General features: G+C 53.6%; 2 protein-coding genes and 1 long non-coding RNA gene across 8 annotated transcripts in view; 2 read left to right on the top strand and 1 right to left on the bottom strand.

Annotated features, from left to right (window-relative positions):
• The window catches only part of CCDC13 (coiled-coil domain containing 13), a 59,517-nt gene extending 43,929 nt beyond the window's left edge, over nt 1-15,588 (top strand). For 2 of the 5 annotated variants that reach the window (XM_077865586.1, XM_077865587.1), the window contains exons 14-16: nt 3,945-4,099; nt 6,716-6,830; nt 7,395-8,147. In XM_077865586.1, coding sequence (XP_077721712.1) covers nt 3,945-4,099; nt 6,716-6,830; nt 7,395-7,596 — 472 coding nt within the window. In that variant the 3' untranslated portion in view covers nt 7,597-8,147. Of the gene's footprint in view, nt 1-3,944; nt 4,100-5,970; nt 6,052-6,715; nt 6,831-7,394; nt 8,148-15,469 lie in introns of those variants that run through there. The other 3 variants (XM_077865589.1, XM_077865588.1, XM_077865590.1) reach the window with 3 other exon arrangements.
• Nucleotides 5,881-14,572, bottom strand: LOC144294064 (uncharacterized). The gene is made up of 3 exons (XR_013361459.1): nt 13,846-14,572; nt 11,816-12,004; nt 5,881-6,477 (listed from the first exon to the last, which is right to left on the bottom strand). It is a non-coding gene; the product is annotated as an uncharacterized LOC144294064 (long non-coding RNA).
• On the top strand, nt 13,553-22,532 carry HHATL (hedgehog acyltransferase like). 2 transcript variants are annotated; one of them, XM_077865593.1, is made up of 11 exons: nt 13,553-13,732; nt 15,957-16,024; nt 16,576-16,689; nt 16,805-16,999; nt 17,336-17,545; nt 17,890-18,061; nt 18,537-18,681; nt 18,804-18,839; nt 21,365-21,566; nt 21,950-22,091; nt 22,291-22,532. In XM_077865593.1, exons 2-11 carry the CDS (start codon nt 16,022-16,024, stop codon nt 22,413-22,415), a joined length of 1,344 nt encoding a protein of 447 aa, XP_077721719.1. In that variant the 5' UTR covers nt 13,553-13,732; nt 15,957-16,021; the 3' UTR covers nt 22,416-22,532. The 2 variants fall into 2 exon arrangements, with proteins under 2 accessions (XP_077721719.1, XP_077721720.1); XM_077865594.1 differs by lacking the exon at nt 16,576-16,689.
• The last annotated feature ends 43 nt before the right edge of the window (nt 22,533-22,575 follow it).

Raw genomic sequence — 22,575 nt, forward strand, 5'->3', positions numbered from 1 at the left:
TGCACATTTTTTAGGGAGTCATATTTTTTCTTTACAGAGCTCTTTATGAATTATGTATTCATAATTATGTATTATGACTACATATGTATTATAATTATGTATTATGTATGTAGTATAATATTATGTATGTTTGTCTTTCATAAAGGTCTTGTATCATTTATATTAAATTAATACCTAGGTAGGGAGACCTCCTTATCTGAGTATTCTTTTTTTTTTTAATGATTGATTGATTGATTGATTTAAGAAAGAGCATATGCATGCGTACGAGCACCAAGGATGGGGGAGAAGCAGAGAGAGAGGGAGAAGCAGACTCCCCACTGAGTAGAAAGCCCAATGCCATGAGAAACAGGACTCAATCACTAGACCCTGAGACCATGACTCAAGAAGAAGGCAGATACTCAACCGAGCCACCCAGGCACCCCTTATCTGAGTATTCTTTTTTTTTTTTTTAATTTTTATTTATTTACTTATGATAGTCACAGAGAGAGAGAGAGAGAGAGAGAGGCAGAGACACAGGCAGAGGGAGAAGCAGGCTCCATGCATCGGGAGCCTGATATGGGATTCGATCCCGGGTCTCCAGGATCGCGCCCTGGGCCAAAGGCAGGCGCCAAACCGCTGCGCCACCCAGGGATCCCTTATCTGAGTATTCTTAATCAGTATCCCTACACTTAAAGTCTTCATGAAAGCAAAATTTTTACATGAAAACATTCACTAATGGCTTGCCTTACATAATAATGTTCACTTTACACTGCCATTGGGTCAATTTGATCGGACTCTTGAAATATCATAAAACTCAATTACAAAGTAAAAAGACAAATTAAAAACAAATCTGGTCTGTCATGAAATTGATGCATATGGTGTGAGAGAGCTGTTAAAATCACCCCCAAAGCCATCACAAACAAGCATCTAGCCGAGTTAGCCCAGCTAATGATTAAAGAAAAAAATCTGTGAAAATGAAGACTGGTCAAAAAAGGATAATCAGAATACCAAAGGGAAGTCTTGAGTAGCAAGTGTAATCTGTGGAATCTGTGGAGGCCCACAGAGGAGCAGCCCACGACCAGGCCACAGGTAAAAGAGTGAGAAGGAGCTGGCTTTGGTGTGTGTTTAGAGGAAAAGCTGTAGGGCTTGCTGATAAATTGGAAGCTGAAAGCAGCAAGGAAGAGAGAGAAGGCAAGAATGACACCCAGGTGTTTAGGTCAGGCAACTGCATCAGTGGTGGTAACATTGATCAAAATGAGGAAGGCACATTTTGGGAAGGGAAACCAAAAGTTTGGTTTTTTCCTCAATTTTGTTGGAATTCATAAAGTGCTTTAGCATTGACAAGGCATTTAGTTTATTTCCTCTATAACAAACAATACAAACCTAAACAAAATGCAAACATTACTGAAATACACGACAGTAAAATGAAAGCCCCTCACCCCCAGATGACTAGTCAGTAACTGCTGCACATCCCTATTGTCAGCTCATTGGCTGAGTTTCATTAGCACTGGTATCTATTTGTTTTTAAATTTTTAATCTGTTATCAATTTTTTAATTAGGTCATATATTATGCATAATCTTCTGCTACTTATTTCACTCAATAATATATCTCAGACATCCTCTTCAAGTCAGCACATACCCTTTTTATGGTTAAGGAGTATTTTTATTGTGTTAATCCACTGTGATTTATTTGTCCTTTATTTACATAAATGGCATCATATTATATGCATTCTTGCAGCATGTGGTTTTCTTCACCAATCTCATGATTTGGTGGTCTGTATTTGTTCATGTAGCTCTACCTTATTCTTTCCCATTGCCGGAGCAGTGCTGTCCAGTAGAACTTTCTATGATGATGGAGGTAGCTATAGCTCTGCTGTCCAGTGCAGTGGCTATTAGCCACATGGGCTTTGATCACTCTAACTGTAGCTAGTGTGACCAAAGAACTGAGTTTTTTATTTTACTTCATCTTCAATAATTTCAATTTAAATAACTACATATGAAAAAAAATAAAATAAATAAATAAAGAACTACATATGGACATTAGTCTGACAGCACAACCCTGTCATATTCCAACATGTTCCATGGTATAAATATTTGACTTTTTCTGTATTTCCTCTATTGATGGACATGTAAATTATTATTGTTTTTTATGCTTTTGCAAATAAAGTTTAAAGGAACATGCTTGGACAAGTCATGTTAGTAGCTGTATAGCTGTGGTAGTATACAGTATGTGTTAGTAGTTGTATACTGTTCAAAATTGGCATGATTCTGCTCCTTCTTGACTCTTCACCAAAGTGGAAGACCACTTCCTCCAACACTGTAAAATTCCAGCCCTCCATTCCAATTTGCATGTGTGTATGCAACTCTTTGCTTAGGTTAAATTTCAGGAAGTCCTTGCCCTCTGAGCCTTTTGTATCACACAAGTCTGGAGTGCCATACCTAGCTGAAAGACCTTTGCAAGAGTCCCAGTGAGATTAAACAATTCCTTCATGTGAAATGACTAAATAGCAATGTCTTCAAGTCCCATGAATTCATGATGGGCATATAGAAAATAATAATAAGTGATAACAATAAATAATAATAAACTGAAAGCAATCACTAACTCCAAGAAAAGCAAAAACTTAAGTAAGAAAATGTGATCAGGGATCCCTGGGTGGCTCAGAGGTTTAAGCCTGCCTTCGGCCCAGGGCGTGGTCCTAAAGTCCCAGGATCGAGTCCCACATTGGGCTCCCTGCATGGAGCCTGCTTCTCCCTCTGCCTCTCCCTCTGTCTCTCTTTCTCTCTTTCTCTCTCTCTCTCTCTCTGGGTCTCTCATGAATAAATAAATAAAAGCTTAAAAAAGGAAAGAAAGAAAATGTGATCATTACCATGCTCCATATTTGAATAATTATTCTAATGTAATTCCCTGTGGTAGACAGGATTCTTTCCACCCATACCCTTCACTCCCTGCTGTTGTGCCTGTGAATACTTTATGATATATAGCAAAAGGGACTTTGCAGATGTAATTATAGTTATGGGCCCTAAAATAGGAAGATTATCCTGGATTACCAGGTGGGCCCAATCTAATCACTTGAGCCCTTAAAAGCAGAGAAATTTCTCCAGCTGGGGTCAGTCAGAGAGATGCTGCAAAAGAGGTCAGAGATTCAAAGCATGCTAATGGTGTCTGGTTGGCTTTGAAGATGGAGAGGACCAAGTGGCCTCTAAAAGATGAAAATCACCCAGCGAACAGTCAGTGAGAAAAAGGGACCTCAGTCCTTCAACTGGAACTGAATTATTTCAATAATCTGAGTGAGCCTGGAAGTGGATTCTCCCCCAGAACTTCTGGGTAAGAGCCGGGTCAGCCAACACCTTGATTTTGGCTTGTGGAACCTGGAGCAGACAAACCAACAGAGCCTGCTGGCCTTCTGACTTAAAGAACCACGAGATAATAAATGTGTGTTGTTTTAAAGCTGCTAAGTTTGTGGTAATTTGTTACAGCAGCAATAGAAAACTAATACACCCCCCTACTATTAATTCAGCTGAAAAATTGATACGTAACACATTGGGAGGTGGACGGTGATTCTGCTTGGTAAGGGGAGAGGGCTAAAATAAAACTAAATTCTCGTGTTGCATGACAGGAAGTTGAAAAATTATATTTAAAACTTAAAAAATAGCAGTATGGGCATCTGTAGAAATATGGCAGTAAATATTCAAAGAAACGCTAAAAGTGTTCTAAGTGATTGCTTCTGGAGAGCCGGAAATGGGAGTGGGGAGGAGTGTGAGAGGCTGGCAAGCTTTTCATTTTAAGCCTTGGAGATAACTATATGATTTTTAAACACATGTTCCTATGTTCTGCAGTAAAAATAAAGAACAAGTCACACCACCACCAGTATAAGCTGTGCCTGCCTCTCTGAGAGCCAGAGCAGCTGGGGTGGGGGCTGCCCCTGCCTCCCCTGGGGTATGAGCCCCTCCTGTCTAATCACCAGGGTGGAGGAGAGCAACAGCAAGCTTCTGGAATCTGAGAAGAAGCTGCAGGAGGAGCGGCAACGCACTGTGGTGCTTGAGCAACATCTGGAGAAGATGCGCCTGGAGCCCGGGAGGACGTCGGTCAGTCAGAAGGCAGCCTCCAGGAGCAAAACAGGTAGGGGCTGGACCAGGGGCCCCAGGTGCTAGGGGGCGGCCTTGCTGCTAATAGAGGAGCCCATCAGTGGCACCCTTTCTGTCCCTTTGAGAAAAATGTGGGAAGCAGAGGCCTCCATCGGGGTGGAGCTCTGCCTGCCCAGGCCACTGGGTGTCCTCGTCCCCTGACCCCCTGGTCAGTACCTGGAGCCTCAGAGGGCTTGCACCTGGCCCTGACCCAGCCACCTTGCAAACCCTATGGAAGGCAGTGCCTCTGCCCAGTGCCCTCGGCTACCACCTCACTGCCCCCCACCCCAGCCCCTAACCCTCTGTCCTCAGCTGACTTTGTTTAGAGTTGAGTTGGTCCTGGGGCAGAGTTGGCCTGCTAAGGAGATCAGGACGGCAGTGGCAGACCAGGAGAAGAATCTCTGCTTCTGGCGGCAGGGATGAAATGGCTTCTCCCTAGGCCTGGGGACCTGGCTTCTCTGTCTCGTGTTCCACCATGCTCAACATGCAGCCACCATGGTCTGAGATGGCTACTTTGGCTTCCCCACCAGCAGCAGGAAGGGGAAGAGGGCAAGGGACGACCTGCTCCTTACCTTTTAAGGGCATGATCCTAAGGTTGCTCCGGTCACTTCTGCTTTCATTCCCTGGGCAGATCCTAGTCACATGACCACACCTAGCTGCAGAAGGAGAATTTGTTGCCCTAAACTGAAAGATCTATTGCTCCAATACAGTGATTCTTAAGGTGTGGTCCCTGGACCAGCAGCATCAGCATCTTGTGTGGCTGGGGCCTGCCAGGGATGTGGGATGCCAGAGCCAGAAGCCAAGGGAGAATCTTTAGTGTGGAGGGACTAGGCCTGCCTCCCTCGGACAGCCTCATCTCAACCCCCTAATGGCTCTGGAGTGGAGGGGTTACCCCCACTTGCCCCACCTCTCAGCACCCCAGTATATCTCCCACCCCCTCCCCTAGCAAGGACACTCAGACCTTTGTCCCCAGCCCAGATAAGATCAGAACATTTCAGAAGGATGTGCTAGAGTGAGGCATAAAGCAGGAGTTGTGCCCTTGCCCCTGCTCCCACCAGCGGGGCTCAGAAAACAAGGGGCCTTCCAGTTGCTCAGTCCAGACTGAGGAAGGTCCCTATAGCCTAGCCCTGCTGACCCTGCTGGGCCCTCAAGAATAGGTCCTCTAGGAATGGGTGTCTCTAGGCTTTGGGCTTACATCCTGAGTAACCCAACTAGGGAGTGCTAAGCCACGGCAGGAAAAACCACTTTGGTTCTGCCTAGACAGCAAGGAGCAGCTGCCTGAGAGAAAGGGTCCATGTGGCCTTTGCCACCTGCTGGCCTGTGACACGGGCAGAGCACCACCACTTTAGGAAGGAGAGCACCCCCGCCCATCTGTAGAACGAGGAGACCCTCCATGGCTGTTCCACTCCAGTGGGGAAGATAGACAATAACAAAAAAAAAAAAAAAAAAAAAAAACAGTAAAAGACATGCCAAGTCAGATGGAGGCAGATGCTGGGACCTGCAGCAGAGAAGTGGGCAGGAGGTACTGAGAGAGCAGCTGATTTCCAGGAGGCCAGTAAAGATCTCACTGAGGAGTTGACATCTGTACAGAGACCGTGTGGGAGGGCAGGGGATGAGGTATATAGATACTTGAGGAAAGAGCAAGTGCAGAGGCACTGCGGTGAGAGCTTGGCTGAGGCCTGAAGGAACAGCAAGGAATAGCAATTGAGGCTGGCACATAGTAGGGGAGGGGAGTACGAGGCAAGGTCAGAGAAGTGAGGGAATACTCAGCAGGTGTCCAATGACACAGGGCCTCGAGGTATAAGTGTGAATTCACCCAGGCCTCACAAAACTCTAGAGGCAAGAACTATTATCCTCATTTTACAGATGAGAAAACCAGCTCAGAGAGGTTGGTGGTTTACCCGAGGCCACACAGCAGGGGGTGAAAGCCAAGTCTACTGATGCCAGGTGACTTTCCCTGGGCCACACCATCCCTGAGAACCATGCCACCTCTGAGGCCCTTTTCAGTACAGGTTTTCCAAGGCTGGGACTGTGCCCAAATTCCCACCAGTTGTCTTTGTTCTCTTTTTCTGAGCATTCTGTGGCCTCTGGCCCTGACCACCCTGGATGCCCTGTATGTATGTAGGGAGCTGCTGGTCAGAGGCAGAGCTTCTGTATGTATGTAGAGAGCTGCTGGCTCTGGAGGCAGGGGGGCCCCAATGGTATGAGGGTATCAGAGGCAGTGATGATCTAGACTCGGGCTCAACCTGCAGAGCAGGCTTCAGGCCTGGCTGCCTTCCAGAAACTTGTGGTAGAGACCGAAGTGTAAGTCCAGGGGAATGCAGAGCAGGCATCAAGGAGGGCTTCTGGAGGAAGGCAGCCTTTGTCCTGCATCTTAAAAAAAAAAAAAATTATTGAAGTATGGTTGACACACAGTGTTAGTTTCAGGTGTACAACACAGTGATTTAACAACTTAATAAATTATGCTATGCCTTGTCCTCCATCCTGAAGGAAGTATAATGTTTCAGCAAGCAGCAAAGCAGGAAACAGGCAGTGGGGTGGAGGGGGAGAAGGAGAGCATTTCCACAGGGCCACGGCCTCATCACAGAAAGTGGCTGCTACTGCCCCGCAGGTCTGCCCACCTCCAACACCAGGCACAACCCGAACGGGAGTGAAAGGAAGGACTCCTCCTTCACCCAGCTCTCCAATGTGCCCATGGAATCACAGATGGAGGAGCTGACCACCAGGTGCTCTCCTGCCCCATCTTCCTGAGGGTGGCATTGTCTGGGTGGAGGTACTTCCATGGGTGGAAGGATCATGTCCCTCCCCATTTGACTTCTGTTTGCCAGGAGGGCTGCCTGCTGGGTCCTGGGTTCTAGGCCTGCAATTCAGCAACTGGCCATCAGAGGGCAGAGAGACCCAGCTGCACCCTGAGGACCAGAGTTCCAAGAGTTTTACTAAGCATGGGTTGCTGAAGCCACTTTTCTCACTCAGTTAAACTTTTCAGGGTCAAAGGCAGTGATGTTCCTGGAAGCATGGGGGGACCCCTACATATTAGTACTCATCCTTAAGGCAGCCAACATTTGAGGGAGCTCCTGGGTGCCAGGCCCAGGTCTGCAGGTGGGCCCAGAGAGGAGTCAGTGCCACATGATGTCCCCCCAGGGTCCTGGGGAAGAGGGGATGGGTCAGAGAGAACCTGAGACCAAGAGCAGCCACGCTGGCAGCCTTGTTCCCAGCATCCTTGTGCACATGCATGCATGCACAGGTATGCCAGTGAAGGCCACACTGAGCCCTTTCTTCACGTGGCCCAGACTGGCCATCCAGGTGGAAGAGAATGAAATGCTGAAGGCTGCCCTGGGCAGTGCCCTGCGTGGAAAGGAGGAGGATTTCCGAATGTACCATGAGACCCTGGGCCAGGTGAAAGGGGTCTTTCTGCAGGCCCTGCGGCAGCAGAAGGCGGACAGTGCTAGGATGGTCGCCCGGTGTCAGCCTGGAGGGACGGGGCAGCCATAGGCCTGGAGAGGACTCCATCTGTTCCTGGAAGCCAACCTGGGGCAACCACCTCAGCTAGAAGAAGTTCTCCTAGAAGAAGTTCCCCAAGGGTGAGCAAAGCCTGCACCTCAGACCAGGAGGGCAAAGGAGAAGCCCTGGCGGAGAGCCCAGACAGGCCAGGCAATGGCAGGGGAGAAGGACCGGCGACCTGCTCGGCACCAGTGAGAGCCCTGGGACGACAAGCCAGCTCTGAACAGACAGATGCAGCCCCTGGGGCAGGTGCTCGTCACCCTTGGCCTTGGGCCTAGCTGAGAGGCCCTGCATGCCCACAGGGCTCCATCCATACCAGAGAGCTCTCAGGGCTCCAGCTGCGAGCCTCCCCAGCCCACCCACCCCTCGCCAGGGCACACACCCCCCCCTCACCCAGCTCCCCCTCCACGGCTCTGTGGCCACCCCAGCCTTCGCAAACGTGGGGGTATGTACTCCCACCCACTTTGTCAGCCCACTCCTCAAGGCTCTTCCTTAGATGCAGACCTTTGGACTTGTAATAATAATGGTTATTTTCACACTCACCACAGGTCCCCATGAGTGAGCATCTGTGGAAGCCTGACCTAGTCCTATAGTAACCTGGGAATTGATAGTCCTATTTTGCAGATGAAGAAACTGAGGCTTACAGAGAGAAGCTAGGCTAATATTTAACCCTGGCCCGCCTGACTACAAAAGCAGGGTCCTCCAAGTAGAGCAACTGGCCAGGGTGGGAGTGCCCACCCCCAGTCAGCCGCTCCAGGAGTTCCTTCCATTTGCTCCCAAAGGCTGCAGATAGTGGATACCGGTGTGTGTGTGGGGGGGGAGGGGGGTGGGGGGGGGTGCGGCGGGCAGGAGCTTTGGGGCAGGAGGATTCTGAGACATGAGTCCTGGCCAAGTCGAGGTGCCCCTCCCTCATGGCCACATAGGGGTGAGCCCCCACGTCCCTCTGTAACTGTCAGTGTCCCCTGGGCTTCACTGCATGTACAGCTATGGGGAAGGGTGGCCACACATACCAACCACAGCCCCCTTGGCTGCACCTGTGTATACACAGGCCCCCACAAAGCTGTAGACGCATGGAAATACCTAGACTCAGGAGCACACAGTTGTACGGTGCATTCATGCACCCCAGACAGTGCCAGCTCTGGACTCAGGCTCTCCACAGGGCATGTGTTCCCGCTCACACACACACACACACACACACACACACACACACACGAAGACCAGTCTCTCCCCAGTGACTCACAGATGTGGGGACACATGTTGTGTGGGAAGCCACCTGGGGTTCCTGGGACCTGCCTACTCTGGCCCTTCCTCAGGCTCTGTGCTGGTGGGGGTGCTCTAGACACAGGTCTAGAGGTCCCCTGGCAAGGTGTAGTGAAGGCCGTCAGTGATGCTGGTGGGCTCCTTAGGGCTCCAGGAAGGGAAGAGTTTTTCTGATTCCCTGTGAAAGGAAATGGCCAGGCAGAGCCAGAGAGGCTGAGAGGCCCCGTTCTGGGAGGGGACAGTGTGTGACGGTGAGGAGTTGGCCCAACACAGAGTCAGGGCACCAGACCCAGTAGTCCGTACCTTCCCTTGCTGGCATGGGAAGCCCCACAGGGTGATCTGAGCATGTGTGGGTGCAGGCTCAGGCCCTCCGTGGAGTCCTTGGGAGGGATAACCAGCTATCCTTCCTCTGGGATGGACAGAGGGGCAGGGGCCACCTCCGGGAAGTGCAGGGTGGCATAACCCACACCTTAACCACTCAAGGGTGGTTTTGCTGCCTTTCCTGGCTCAGGGTTGCGTCTGAGAGAGGAAAGGGCACCAAGTCACAGGGTCTGCACTGGTGGGGGACCTGGGGCACATCTCTTTCCCCATTCATCAGCTGTGTGGCATCAGGCGAGTTACTGGACCTCCCTGAACCTCCATGTCATCTGTAAAACGGGGACAGGAAGAGAAACCTCCTTCAAGGGCTGCAGTTATATGTGTCAAAGAATAGCTCAAAGACATTTAGCTAATCATTAGGTTGCCTTTTGCTTCTATACAATGGACACATATCAATAGATTGTTTTCATTCCACAAAGATGAAACAGGCTTTACATGAAGGAGAGTGGACAGGAAAACTGTCAGGTGTAGTAAAGCCTGTTTGCTTATTTTGGGGTCAACAGATTAACTGGCATCTTGCAGAGGTCAGTCTGGGCGTTCAGTCCTTGCTTAGGTCAACTGGGGGCATAATGACAACTGTCTTAACTTCCAGATTCTACGGGCAGTCTTGAGAGCTTTGCTGTGGAGCTGAGTGCCAGGGGCCCCTGTCACGTCTGCTGGCACCTGCCTTCAGCTTAGTTAGACCAAGTCTGCTCCATCCCCCATCAGAGTCCCTCTGCAGGAGTCGCTGACTTAAAAAGTGTCAAGTGCTAGAGCAGAGGCTAGCACACAGTAAGCACTCAATAAACGGTAGCCCTCAGTATGACATCTGTTAGTTCAGCAAGCACCTGTTGAGTAGCCCCACCGTCCCAGGCACGGTGGTATCAGGTGAGACAGACACGGTCCCTGAGCTCGAGGAAGTCCCCTGCCAGCTGGGGAGACAGACTTACAGGTCACCATCCACTCATCCAGCCTGCCTGAATCAGGCAGTGAGTGCCACTCACATGCCAGCCTCTTCCCCAAGTCAGAGATAATCTGATTTGCCAAAGGAGAGGTTGGGGTTGGGGTGTATGGGATGCAGAGACAATGCAGCCCCTCACAGCCTCTCACCTTCTGTGCCGAGGATTTCTGGGCTCACCGCCCAGATCTGGGCAGGGACGGACGGGGCTGTCCATATTTCCCTGAAGCATGGGTGGTGGGGGATGGAAGGGGAAGACCGAGGAGAGCCAGGGAGCAGAACTTTTTAAAGAAGGGAGAGGTTGTCAAAGGGGCCAAGGACTAGAGCCCTGAGGATCTAATGCATGGGCCAGGCAGGGAGTGGGACAACCTGGTCCGTCCAGCTGAGTGCCCGTGACCCCTCCCGAGCAGCACCACCTGTCCCTGGGGACCCCGAGGAGGCACCCCCAGCCCTCAGGGCGGTTGGGCGTCAGTGGGAAGCAGGTGGGCTGGACTCGCTTTTCACAGATGAGAACACCGAGGTCCCTTCACAGAGTCAGAAGTGGTAGGAGGGGGAGAGAGGGGCAAGGACAAGTAAAGAGGCGGGTGGTGGAGAGGCCTCAGGTGCGGACTCCCCCTGGCTGCACCCCATGCAGGTGCTGCCGGCCTGGGTGCTCAGGTTCCAACACTGACAGGTGAGCCTGGTCGAGCTGTGGGTGCGGCGGGGCCACCGTCCCCATGAAGGCCTCTGGGGCACTGCAGCTGAGCCGGACGAGGGCGTAGCCTGGCTCAGGCCCTTTGGAGCCCCGAGTACATTCCATCGCCACTGGGCCCCTCCCTGCTCTCAGGAGCTCAGGGACGATGGTCTGCAGCGGGGTCCTCCCTTGAGCCGCCATCTGCAGCGGCCAGAACCAGCCTCACCTCTCCCTCTGCGCCTCCAGCGAGCCCACAGCTGCCCTATCTCCTCTCCACAGGCACTGCCTACGGTGTAAGCCTTGCATAGACACACAAACACAGTACACACATCACACACACATACACACAACACACGTGCACACACAAAGTGCATGCAGCATACACAAACACAACACGTAACACAAAACACACACACATACACATACAACTGACACAAAACACAATCATAGACACGGGATATTCTCTATGAATTTTTACTTTGAGTAACAACATACTGAGAAATGACAAGGGATGCTGAGACTTGAGAGAATTGCCCCCCCTGCCCGTTGCATCTTTCCCAGTGGCCCTGGTGGCATTCGGGAGGCTGACCCCAGGCCCTTGTGCCAATCAAAGCCTAGTCAGCTTCCTGCCCTTGTTTTGTGGGCTGGACATGCCAGGCACCCTCCCTCACCGCCCCTCTCATATAGGGAGGAGCTGGCCTTGGACTGTCCAGCGCCAGGTCCAAGAGGCCTCTCCAGCCTTCTATCAGGGCTGCCATCCCCAAATGCCCGGCTCCCTGCAGACCCCACTGCATGGGGTCACCTGGGGCCCAGCTCCTGCTGCGTGAGCCTTACCTTTCTGGGCTTCTGGAGTGAGGCATCTGTATCTCTCTTTGTGAGGAATTCAGTGAGCCAGGCCCTTCATGGAATAAGTCACAGAATCCCCCCAAAAGCCCAATAAATAAGAGAGCGGGTCCACTTACAGATGAGACTCTGAGGCTCTGAGAAGTGGATCCCCGCAGCGAGGCAGATCTTGGGCTCGGTGCAAGTCAGCTGGCTGAACCTGTGCTCTGAGCCCTTCTCTCTGAGCCTCATGGGGTCACCAGCTGGACGGCTGGCCCAGACTGGTCTCCGCTTGCACCCAGGATCCGTGAGTGGTGGGGTTCTTACTCCTGCAGGGCAATCAGTTCCAGAAGCTTATGGGGCTGACCTCCTTGTGGGTCAGTATCCTTTTCTATCAACTGTCAAACAATGGTAACACCCTCCCTAGGAGTTGTGGTGCCATGAAAAGGAGTTAGTCCATGTAAAGCCTTGGAATCATTGTCCAGCTGCTGTGATTAACTTACTACCCTTCTAACCACCATTGACTCTTTACCTCAGGAGTCTGCTCAGGTGTGCCTCCACACCCACCCCTGTATAGGAAGCACTCCCTAACCCCTGCAGTCTTGCTCAGGCATCTGTCCCTGACACTGGCCTCCCCGAGTGCCCATGAGCCCACCTGCAGCCCTCCCCCAGCCCCTATATGGTGCAGCAATTTCAGTGTACACTTCTCAGAGCCGGGCACCCGTGATGAAGGCCTCTGTGTTGTTCTGTGGGGTATGTATGCTGGGGACTCCTTGCTGCTTCCTCTGGGCCAATGTGTCTGCTTGGGAGGAAGTTCATTGCCTAAGGGCATCATGGAAGGTAGGAGACTCTCTTTCCCCTTCCCGGGCCTTGGTCAGGCTCTGGAAGCTCCCCTGCTAGGGGGTGGGAGAGGGATGCAGGAAGCAGCCGAGCCTATGGCTGGAGTCAGAGGATCAGCAGCAGCTCTAGGACCTGTCCTGTGACTTGTCACAGTCACAAAGCTCCTTTAACCCTCCACGCCTCAGGCCCTACTCCCTGCACATGCATGAACTGGCCTCCAAAGACATGGCACAAGTGTATTCAGCTACCCTAGATTCTGAGGTCCTCATCCTAAAGGAAGACTGCCAGATGTTCCCATCCTCTTGGTGGGTTCTTCAGAATACCCTTCCCCATTGGGGGAAGGCTGGGCTGAGGCCTTGGCTGCCCCTTCCACGAGTACAGCTCTGTCCTATTGCCCTTACAGGGCTCCCAGTTGGATAGGGACATTCAAAAGGATGCCAGCCATTCCAGGAACCTACTTAAGCCTTGCCAAGTGACCCTACTAGCACCCCTCCCCCTGAGCAACTGCATATGAGACACGACTAGAGTATGGGACCCCCCACCTGCCACATGTCTCCTGACAGTTCCAGTCCTACTAGTCAAGCCAGTCCTCCCTCAGGCACCAATGCCTGGCCAGTTCGGACTCTGAGCATAATGATATAAGGCAGGGCAGGGGGCTGTATGGTTCTGCCCTTGGGAGTTCACTCATAAAGGCGCAGGCTAGAATATGGAGCTGAGCATGAAGTGTGCTTGTGAATGCGTGCAGTGGGGGCAGGGCTCGCAAGAGGTCGGTGGGGACTGCCCAGAAGTCTTCCTGGAAGAGAGGAGTCCTGGCCAGCAGTGAGAGGGAGGCACAGGCTCTACAGAGCAGAAGAGGCAGGCTGAAGTGGGGCCCAGGTGTCCCTGTTAGAACCTAGGCCACTGGCCACCCCTTCCCCCACCCCTGCCCCCCCATGATCCTCCCTGCGGCTCCCTGTGGCCAGCAGCTCTGCAGTGCTCGGCTTGGCTCCACTCTGCTCAGCTCCGCTCCAGGAAGGCCACCTCCTCCCTGCCCTCCTCCACCCTCCTCCTGCTGTCACCACTCACCGCTCATAGCCTTGAGGGGGTGGGGACCCCAGGGCTGGACACACCTCACTGTGGCCCCAGAGCCTAGCTGGTCGGACGGACGCACGGTCGGACGCAGGACCCCGGAGCCCCGAGGTGGGCAGTGTGCCAGGGTCCCTCACAGCCTCCTCAAGGTCAGTGCCAGCCGGGGATGCAGCCACTCTGGGGTCCTTGAGACCTGTGGAACCCACCTCAGGCCCCTCATCCCAGACTTTAGGCCCCAAAGCAGTCTTCACTGCAGGTGTACCTGAGGTAGGCAGGTCCTGGGGACGGGGGCACCGCTGTGTCCAATGGGGGCCCCAGTCCAGGGGTCTGCCGGAAGAGGTCTCAGGCTGGGAGCCAGCCCGGGCCCTGCTCACGGAGGCCTCACTGGGGACACCCCGCACCGGCCATGGGGAGCTAAAATTGGAAAGTGGCAAGTGGGAGGCAGCTGACAAAGCTATTTCGCGGGCTCTTCACCGTGCTCCGGTTTCAAGCTCCTGCTCCATTAACCCGATCCTCCGGGCCTCCCTCCCCCACCTGGCGGGTGAGGAGGTGCCTCGGCCCTCAGGCCGACAGTACAGAGTCCGGGAAGCCCCCTGGTATGGGCAGGGGCAGCAATGGTCTTCTCTTATCTGAGATTCCCCTAGGAACACACAATCCCATCCCAGGCTCACTGTGTGACCTTGACGGGTCCCTGCCTCTCTCTGGTCCATGGCCCCTCTGTCTCGGTGGTGGGGAGAATGCTGACTGTGGGGGCCCAGGAGAGCTGGTTGCAGTGCTGGTAAGGGAAATTTTGGGGAGGATCACGGGTGGGAGACAGGGTCATGCCAGCCTCCTCTTGGCCCAGCCTGGCCTAGCCCAAGAAGGTGCCTAGACACGTTCCTCCTCTTAATTTGGCCCTGGGTCTGTTAACTGCTGGGTCTTTTAACTGTGCACCCTTGGGAAAGCCTAAGGCCAGGCTGGAGCATAGGAGGGGCACAGGAGGAGATGGCCCAGCAGGACTGCTGGGGATGAACTAGGCCCTGGAAGAAGGGAGTGGCTAGGCTCACCCTGAGCCCGATACCGGTCAGCACCTTTTGGACAGTAGCCAGCACCCTCCCCAGTGCCCAACCGGCCCTGCTTGGCCCCACACCCACAACCCCCAGGGCACCTCTTCAAATAGCACAGCCTCCAGCTGGCATCCAGGGCCCGAATACCCAAGCATTGAGAGAGTGGGCTGGTGTGGCCACGGACACAGGCAGGGACCAGGGAAGTGGCAGGCCGGGGCTCAGGAACCCGTTGGGGCAATGGGAATCAGTGAGAGGCTGGAAGCTGAATGAGGTAAGGAAGCCTAACGCTGGGGATCGGACCTGGGAGGCCAGGAGACCTCAGGGAAGTAAAGGCAGCTCTAGAGGGGTGTGGGAATCAGAGAAGGGGGCACTAGCGGGAGGGGCGGCATTGTCAGGAGCTGACAGAGGTTCACTGAGGGGGTTGGGGACCCTGAGGAACAGAAACATGACTGAGGTGATACAGATGGGGTACCTCTGTGTTAAGGTTATCTGAGGCCTTGGCAGGAGCAATTTGAGCAAAGAGGGGGGCCGGTCCACCTGGAAGGTATGAAGGAGTAAATGAAGGTGAGGCAGGCAAGCTGAGAGTCAAGATTATGCTTTCAAAAGCCTCCAAAGGGAAGGGTGGGAGCTAGAGCAGCAGCTAGGAAGAGGAGCCCCATGTTATGGCATCTGGGAGGAGTAGGGGGGAGTGGGGGCAGGAAGGGAAAGGGTAGGATAATAACATGAGATCCCTGAAGGGGAAGAGGGGCAATCTCTCTTCTGAATGGGATCCCCATCACCTCTGTGGGGCTAGGCGGGGCTGGGGGGTGGCAATACCCTCACCCAATCTGTCTCCCCCAGTGCCATCGAGGCTATGGGCATCAGGACCACGTTGCCCACAGCGGAGCTGGGCTTGTACTCCCTGGTGCTGAGTGGGGCTCTGGCCTATGCTGGCCGAGGCCTCCTTGAAGCTTCACAAGGTAACAGCCGGACTCTGGAGCACAGGGTGGGTGGGACCCTTCTTTCCCTGTGGCCTCAGGCTTCCACCCAGCAAGGCCATAAACTTAAAGACTCCAGACCCAGAATATTCCAGGGGTCTGAACTGAGCTAGGTGTAGTCACAAGGAAAGACACTGACAGAGACCGGCCCCAGAGAGAGACTGAGACACTCAGGGAGACAGTCAGAGACCTGGTCCAAGACACACAGTGAGACCCACAGAGAAGAGGCACAGAGAGACCTAGACCCATTCCCTCCCCAGTAAGGTGGGGGTCAGCCTTGCTGTAGGGGCAGGCAAAGGTGTGGGTGTGAAGTCCCCCCAGCGCCCACTGAGGCCACACTCTGTTCTCAGATGGGGCCCACAGGAAGGCCTTCCGGGAGTCCGTGCGACCTGGCTGGGAGTACATTGGCCGGAAGATGGTAGGTCCCCCATGCCCCAGTGTCCCTGACTGAGGTCCCCAATCCCCGGCATGTCTCTCTCATCCCAGACCCTTCCCAACTATCCCCCCATTCTAGATGTTCCCATGTAACAGAGGGCTCACAGTGAGAAAGGTCCCTGGCTTGAGCTCCAGAGCCTTCAGTTTCTCTCACTGATTCAACCTGTGTCCTCCTGGGGCCACATCAAACCCGCCCCCAGACACTGCTCATTTAGGAAAAGTTAAACCGAGACATGCTTCAGCAGGGGCTTCCAGCACCATCTTTCCCAGGAACAATGCCATAATGCTGGAATGTCAGGCAATATGCTGAAGAGGGGGAGCTCTGAGGGGTAGGGCAGCTCACACGGGCCCCTCGCTTCTTTCTACCTACCTGGCTGGTACTTCCCTCAGAGGGGAAGGCAAGGGCCTGCCAGCCATGGCTGTCCTCTAATGCACAAGAATACAGGGGCTGGGGAGGCACTAGGACTCTGATCAGCCCAAGTGCCAGCCCATCCTGCCCCCTGCCCCTGCTTAACCTGCCCGGGCCCGCTCCAGGACGTGGCTGACTTCGAGTGGGTGATGTGGTTCACCTCCTTCCGCAATGTCATCGTCTTCGCCCTCTCTGGACATGTGCTGTTTGCTAAGCTCTGCACGATGGTTGCCCCCCAGGTGAGCTGGACCTGGGCCACCCCAGTCCCCCTGCCAGCTTCCCCTAAGCTACAAGGGTTGGGGTCCCACCTCCATTTGTATGGTTAGATAAGCCATTCCTTCTCTCTGTTCACAGCTCCGCTCCTGGATGTATGCTGTGTATGGGGCCCTGGCTGTGCTGGGCACGATGGGCCCTTGGTACCTGCTGCTGCTGTTTGGTCACTGTGTCAGCCTCTATGTGGCCTCACTCTTGGGCCAGCCCTGGCTCTGTCTTGGCCTGGGTCTAGTCAGCCTTGCCTCCTTCAAGCTGGATCCCCTAATCTCCTGGCAGGTGTGCACTGGGGAGGGGCAAAGGTGGACGGTACAGAAATAGGACCCCAAACTTCTCACCCCATCCAAAGCCCTTGCTTCCAGAATCTCCCCTAAGAATTTCCTTCACTCTCCCACCTGTCTCTAAGCCTTTGAATGTGGCACATACCCCCCTCCACCACAGCAGGGATGTGTCTAGCTCATTCCCTGCTCTATCCAAGCACTTAATGCGAATTAGCACTCAGTGGCCAGTGTGGATTGGCTCTGCAAGAGAGGAAGGGGCAGGACAAGGCTGGGCCCCTGTGGGAAGCTGAGTGGGGACACTTGGTGAGCTGGCGGCCTGTTCTCTCCCATCCAGAGCGGGTTTGTAACAGGCACTTTTGATCTTCAAGAGGTGCTGTTTCATGGGGGCAGCGGTTTCACAGTGCTGCGTTGTACCAGCTTTGCGCTGGAGAGCTGTGCCCACCCTGACCGCCGCTACTCCCTAGCTGACCTGCTCAAGTACAACTTCTACCTGCCTTTCTTCTTCTTCGGGCCCATCATGACCTTTGATCGCTTCCATGCCCAGGTGAGGGGACACCCTGTGAGCTTCCAGCACAGGCCTGGGACTTCCTCTTCAGACAGGGGCTCCCATCTTAGCCAGGACTCCCAGGGCAGGCTGTGTCCTCACCCCAGGCATTACTCCCAGATGAAGCCATAATACCTTACTTCCTCAGACCCCAGTATGGGTCACATTCCCTGCTCAGACGGGGATCAAAGGGTGGAAAGGTGACTCCACTCTCAAGCAGGGCTGCCAGGATAAAGCCCCATTTCCCCTCACCCTCAGATCCCCAGGCAGTTGGTGATTCCCCATTCAGACAGGATTCCCCCAGCAGGGCTTGCCTCCCCACTCAGACACTTTGCATCTCTCAGATGAGCCAGGTGGAGCCGGTGAGGCAAGAGGGTGAGCTGTGGCGCATCCGGGCCCAGGCCGGCCTCAGCGTGGTGACCATCATAGCCGTGGACATCTTCTTCCACTTCTTCTATATCCTCACCATCCCCAGTGACCTCAAGTTTGCCAACCGCCTCCCGGACAGCGCCCTCGGTGGGTGTGCATCCGGGACAGAACAGGGACCGGGAAAGACAGAAAGACAGACCCTCTGCACCCCCTGGCATCACTCCTGGGGAAGCTGACACCCAGAGAAGGCACAGCACCTATCCAAGGGTGGGGGAGCTGGGATTTATTCTTTGAAATGTCTAGGACTTGGAGTTAGCTTTGTTCTGAGAAGCCAGAGAGGGAGGGGCAGAGCCCACCTCACAAGGGTCTTGGGACAGTTTCTACCACCTGGATGGGGTCTCCCTGGGTTGGGCCGGGCCCAGCTCCTCCCCTAGGACGTGTGGGGGGGTGAGGTCTCCATGGGGGCGGACCAGGGGCCAGGATCTCTCCCCAGACCTGCCAACCTGCCCAGAGAGGCCATAGGGGAGGGCCGGGCTCTGTGCCTCACCACCATGATTTGGGGGATCTGGGGAGCGGAGACCAGCACGATGCCCTCCAGGCAGTGATGACACCCTGCCCCCAGCTGGCCTAGCCTACTCAAATCTGGTGTATGACTGGGTGAAGGCGGCTGTCCTCTTTGGTGTGGTCAACACTGTGGCACGCCTCGACCACTTGGATCCACCCCAGCCTCCCAAGTGCATCACAGCACTCTACGTCTTCGCGGAAACGTGAGTGCAAGGATGTCTGGGGGGCACGCCCCTACAGTCCCCACCTTCCACTAGCCTTTTTCCCCTATTCCCCTGGAACTGTCTTCCTGGCTGATTCACACACATCCGCTCTCCTTCCTCAGGCACTTTGACCGTGGCATCAACGACTGGCTTTGCAAGTGAGTTGGGGTGGGGTGGAGTGGGGTAGTGGTCACAGTCATCCTGCCAGGTATCTGAGCCCGGCAGTGAAGAGATGGTCCACGCTTTAAAAGATAAGCCCTGGGCCAGAGGAAGGAAGAAGGAGGTCGTCACAGAGGTCTAGGTGAAAGACAGAGGTTTGGATATGGATGGGGCACTGGATATGAGAGAAATGGTTGGAGTGGGAGAGGTCCTTGTGGTGGTTGGGTGTGAAGGTCTGGGATTCAGAGAAGTCTGGAGGATGGATGCAGCTCTGAGCATTGAGTGTGGGAGGGTGGTCTTTAGTCCTTAGGAGTGCATAAGTTCCAAGGAGAGAAAGTCAAGAAGAGGAGAGGTATAGCTGAGATTGGAGCTAAAAGGACTGGGGCAGCTGGGTCACAGGCTGCTGTCAGAAGCTAGCTACTGAGTGGGATGACAGAGGAGTTGCTAAAGGGAGAAGTGAGGTGTCTTAAGACAGCAAATAATGGGCCACGGTTGGTTGCTAAGAGGAACTATAAGTTGGGGAGGCAGGATAGAGGGGTGATTGATAGGGTGAGGTCCCCAAGGAGGGAGGAGGCAATGGAACCAGTGCTAAGCAGAGGCTCAGCCTCAGGACAGGGAGGAGAAAGAGAAGCTAGCATGGATACAGGGTGTCAGGTTAGTGTAGAGAAGTAAAGAATCCACCTGAAGGCTTCAGTTTTCTCCATGAAATAGGAGACAAGGTCACCGGCTGACAGATGCAGGGTTGTGCATCACTGTGCCACCTTTCCTCTTGGCTAGCTCACCCACCACACGCACTCACAGCTGGGGAAGTGATAAGGGTGGAGTACCCACTGCAGAGCATGGCAGAAGAAGCTGACTAGAGAAACCTTGGCATTGAGAGCCCAGGTGGGGGTGGAGGCAGTGGACATATGGACTTCGATATGTGAAGTTGTGAGATTTTAGCTTCTTGAGTGCAAGTAAGAATGCAGGTGATCAGGCTCTCCCAGACAGGCAAGAAGGAAGAAGTGAAGGATAAGGGGCTTTAGGTTATTTACAATGATGACTTATTGAATTGAAGCCAGTTAAAGAGGGCAGTAAAGATAGAGTCTCAAGGTGAGGAAGAGGGGGAGGAATCAATGAGATTGAAGAACTGGATTTGGGGGAGGCCACATCTGGAGGGGATGGGGGGAGAATGGTAACTTGGAAGCAATGAAAATTCAAGTGGTGCCAAAGTTGGGAGTATGGCCATGGGAGCAGGTGGCTGAGATGGTGTGGAGAAGAAACCATTGGAAATGAAGAGGTCTAGGCATGGAGAGGCCTTACTCAGTGGGTCTTCTACTGAATGTATGTAACAAGTACTTATTGAGTACCTACTATGTGCCAGGCACTGTTCTGAGCACTGGGGATTTACAACAGTGAATATGACAAAGGCCTTAAATTGGAGTTTACAGTCTATTGGGGATAAACAGACCATAAACAGGTAAACAAACACATAAATAAGATCATTTTAGAGAGTGGTAAGTGTTATGAAAAAAATGAAACTAGTGTAATGGAATAGAGGTCGGCCACAGGACAGAAGCTTCTACAGTTGTGGTCTCTGCAGGCCTCTGTGCAATGATATTCAAACTGAGACTTGAGTGATAAGGAAATCTAGGGAAGAGAATTTCAAGAAGGAACAAGTGCATAGGCTTGAGGCAGGAGCCAGCTGTGTTTGTTGGAGGGACGGGAAGGCAAGTAAGGCGACAACATGAGAGGGAAATGGTGGGTGATGAAGTCAGGGAGGGTGGCAGAAACCAGACATTGTGGGATCTCCTAGCCTTAGTAGGTAGGTAGTTTAGTCTAACTGCAATAGGGAGCCATTGGGGGAGGGTTTGATTGGGGAAGTCATGTGATCTGACTTATACCCTTTGAGATGCCTCTTGTTGCTGTGTGGAGAACAGATGGTAGGGGTTCAAAGGCAGAAGCACGAAAATGACTTAAGAGACTTTTGCAGTAATCTATGGCAGGGGATGACCTGCTGGACAAGGGTGGTGGCAGTGGGGGTGGCAAGCAGCAGTCAGGACTGTGTGGAGCCCATAGAACTTGCTGGCTTGGATGTGGAGAGAAGAACTGACGGTCCAAGATGGCGCCAAGGCTTCCAGATGCTACTGAATGGCTGGAAGTGTCATTATCTGAGATGAGGATGCAGCGGGTTTGGACAGGGATGGGGGAATCAGTCATCCAAGTGAGAGGTCTAGTGACGGATGTATGAGGCAAGAGAGCAGGCTAAAGACACAGATTTGGGCTCATCAGCATAGAGACAGGGTTCAGAGTCTTGGGTCTGGATGAGATCACTTCGGGAATGAATGAAGAGATATGAAGTTCAAAGCTGAGCCTTCCACATTCTGAAGTTGGGAGAGGAGGAGCAGCCACCTGGGGTCAGGCATGCTGGATGTGCCCAGGATGATACTGTTGAATGCGGCTGCCCCTGCTGTGTACCCTTTGGCCCTCTCCTACCTGCCTTCCCCCACATTCCCTCTGGTCCTTTCTCCTGCCTTTCTTGCAGGTATGTGTATGATCACATTGGTGGGGAGCACTCCGAGGTGATCCCAGAGCTGGGGGCCACTGTGGCCACATTTGCCATCACTACTCTGTGGCTTGGACCTTGTGATATTGTTTACCTGTGGTCATTCCTTAACTGCTTTGGCCTCAACTTTGAGCTCTGGGTGCAGAAGCTGGCAGAGTGGGGGCCCCTAGCACAAATTGAGGTGAGTGGCAGGAGGTCTGGGGCAGGAGTTGGCTGGATCACTGCAGAGGGTGGCACTACTGCTCTCACATTTGGCCCCCAGTCCAGAACTTTCTCAACACAACGTCCCTGTTGTCAGGGCAATGGCTCCCCCTGCAGGTATCTAGCACCCCCTTCTGTGGGGTGTGGGCACCTGGGCCAGGCTGTGTTGGTCAGGCCCTCCCATCTCTCTGGTACTCAGTATTCCCATCTTTAACAATGAGGGAGGGCTGACCTGGGGACTTTCAGAGACCCAAGCACGTGCCCAGGACCCAGGGTAGCCATGTGGGCAGGGCCTCTGACCAAGCATGTCCTCTTTCCCCTGGCCCTCTCGTCCCACTGCCAATGCTTCCCTGGACTGGGCAGGCCTCTTTGTCGGAGCAGATGTCTCGCAGGGTCCGGGCCCTGTTCGGAGCCATGAACTTCTGGGCCATCATCATGTACAACCTTGTAAGCCTGAACAGCCTTGAATTCACAGAGCTGGTTGCCAGGCGACTGCTACTCACAGGTGAGGCCCAGGGGGGTTGTGGACACAGGAAATGCCAGGCATCAACCTTGACGTCTGTGACCTTCTGAAAGGCCCCCACCCCACCCCAACACCCCAGGGGCTCAGTGTGGGGGGCAATCAGGTGGGGAGAGCCATTAGAAGAAGAGTCACTGAGGATGGGGTCCTGCTCCCGGGCATCGATGACCTCTTCCCCACACAGGGTTCCCCCAGACCACTCTGGCTGTCCTATTTGTCACCTACTGTGGTGTCCAGCTGGTGAAGGAGCGAGAGAGAACCATGGCACTAGAGGAGGACCAGAAGCAGGACAAAGAGAAGCTGGAGTAGGTGGGAGGAGGAAGGAGGGACGAAGGATGGCTCTGCGCAGCTATTCCCAAGCCCAGGCCCAGGCCAGGCCAGGCCAGACGGGACCTGACCCATAGAATAAAAGACTTTTCTACCATAGTCTGGCTGTTCCCTATCCTTTCCACTAGCAATCTCCTGGCTC

The sequence above is a fragment of the Canis aureus genome, chromosome 22 (genome assembly GCF_053574225.1).
Source record: "Canis aureus isolate CA01 chromosome 22, VMU_Caureus_v.1.0, whole genome shotgun sequence".
NCBI lineage: Eukaryota > Metazoa > Chordata > Mammalia > Carnivora > Canidae > Canis > Canis aureus.

Bases quoted from the DNA above. Each gene is read 5' to 3' on its own strand.
- HHATL (XM_077865593.1), top strand. The intron at 17,000-17,335 runs GTGTGCACTGGG...TCTCCCATCCAG, and splicing joins ATCCCCTAATCTCCTGGCAG to AGCGGGTTTGTAACAGGCAC. The intron at 18,062-18,536 runs GTGGGTGTGCAT...CCCTGCCCCCAG, and splicing joins CCTCCCGGACAGCGCCCTCG to CTGGCCTAGCCTACTCAAAT.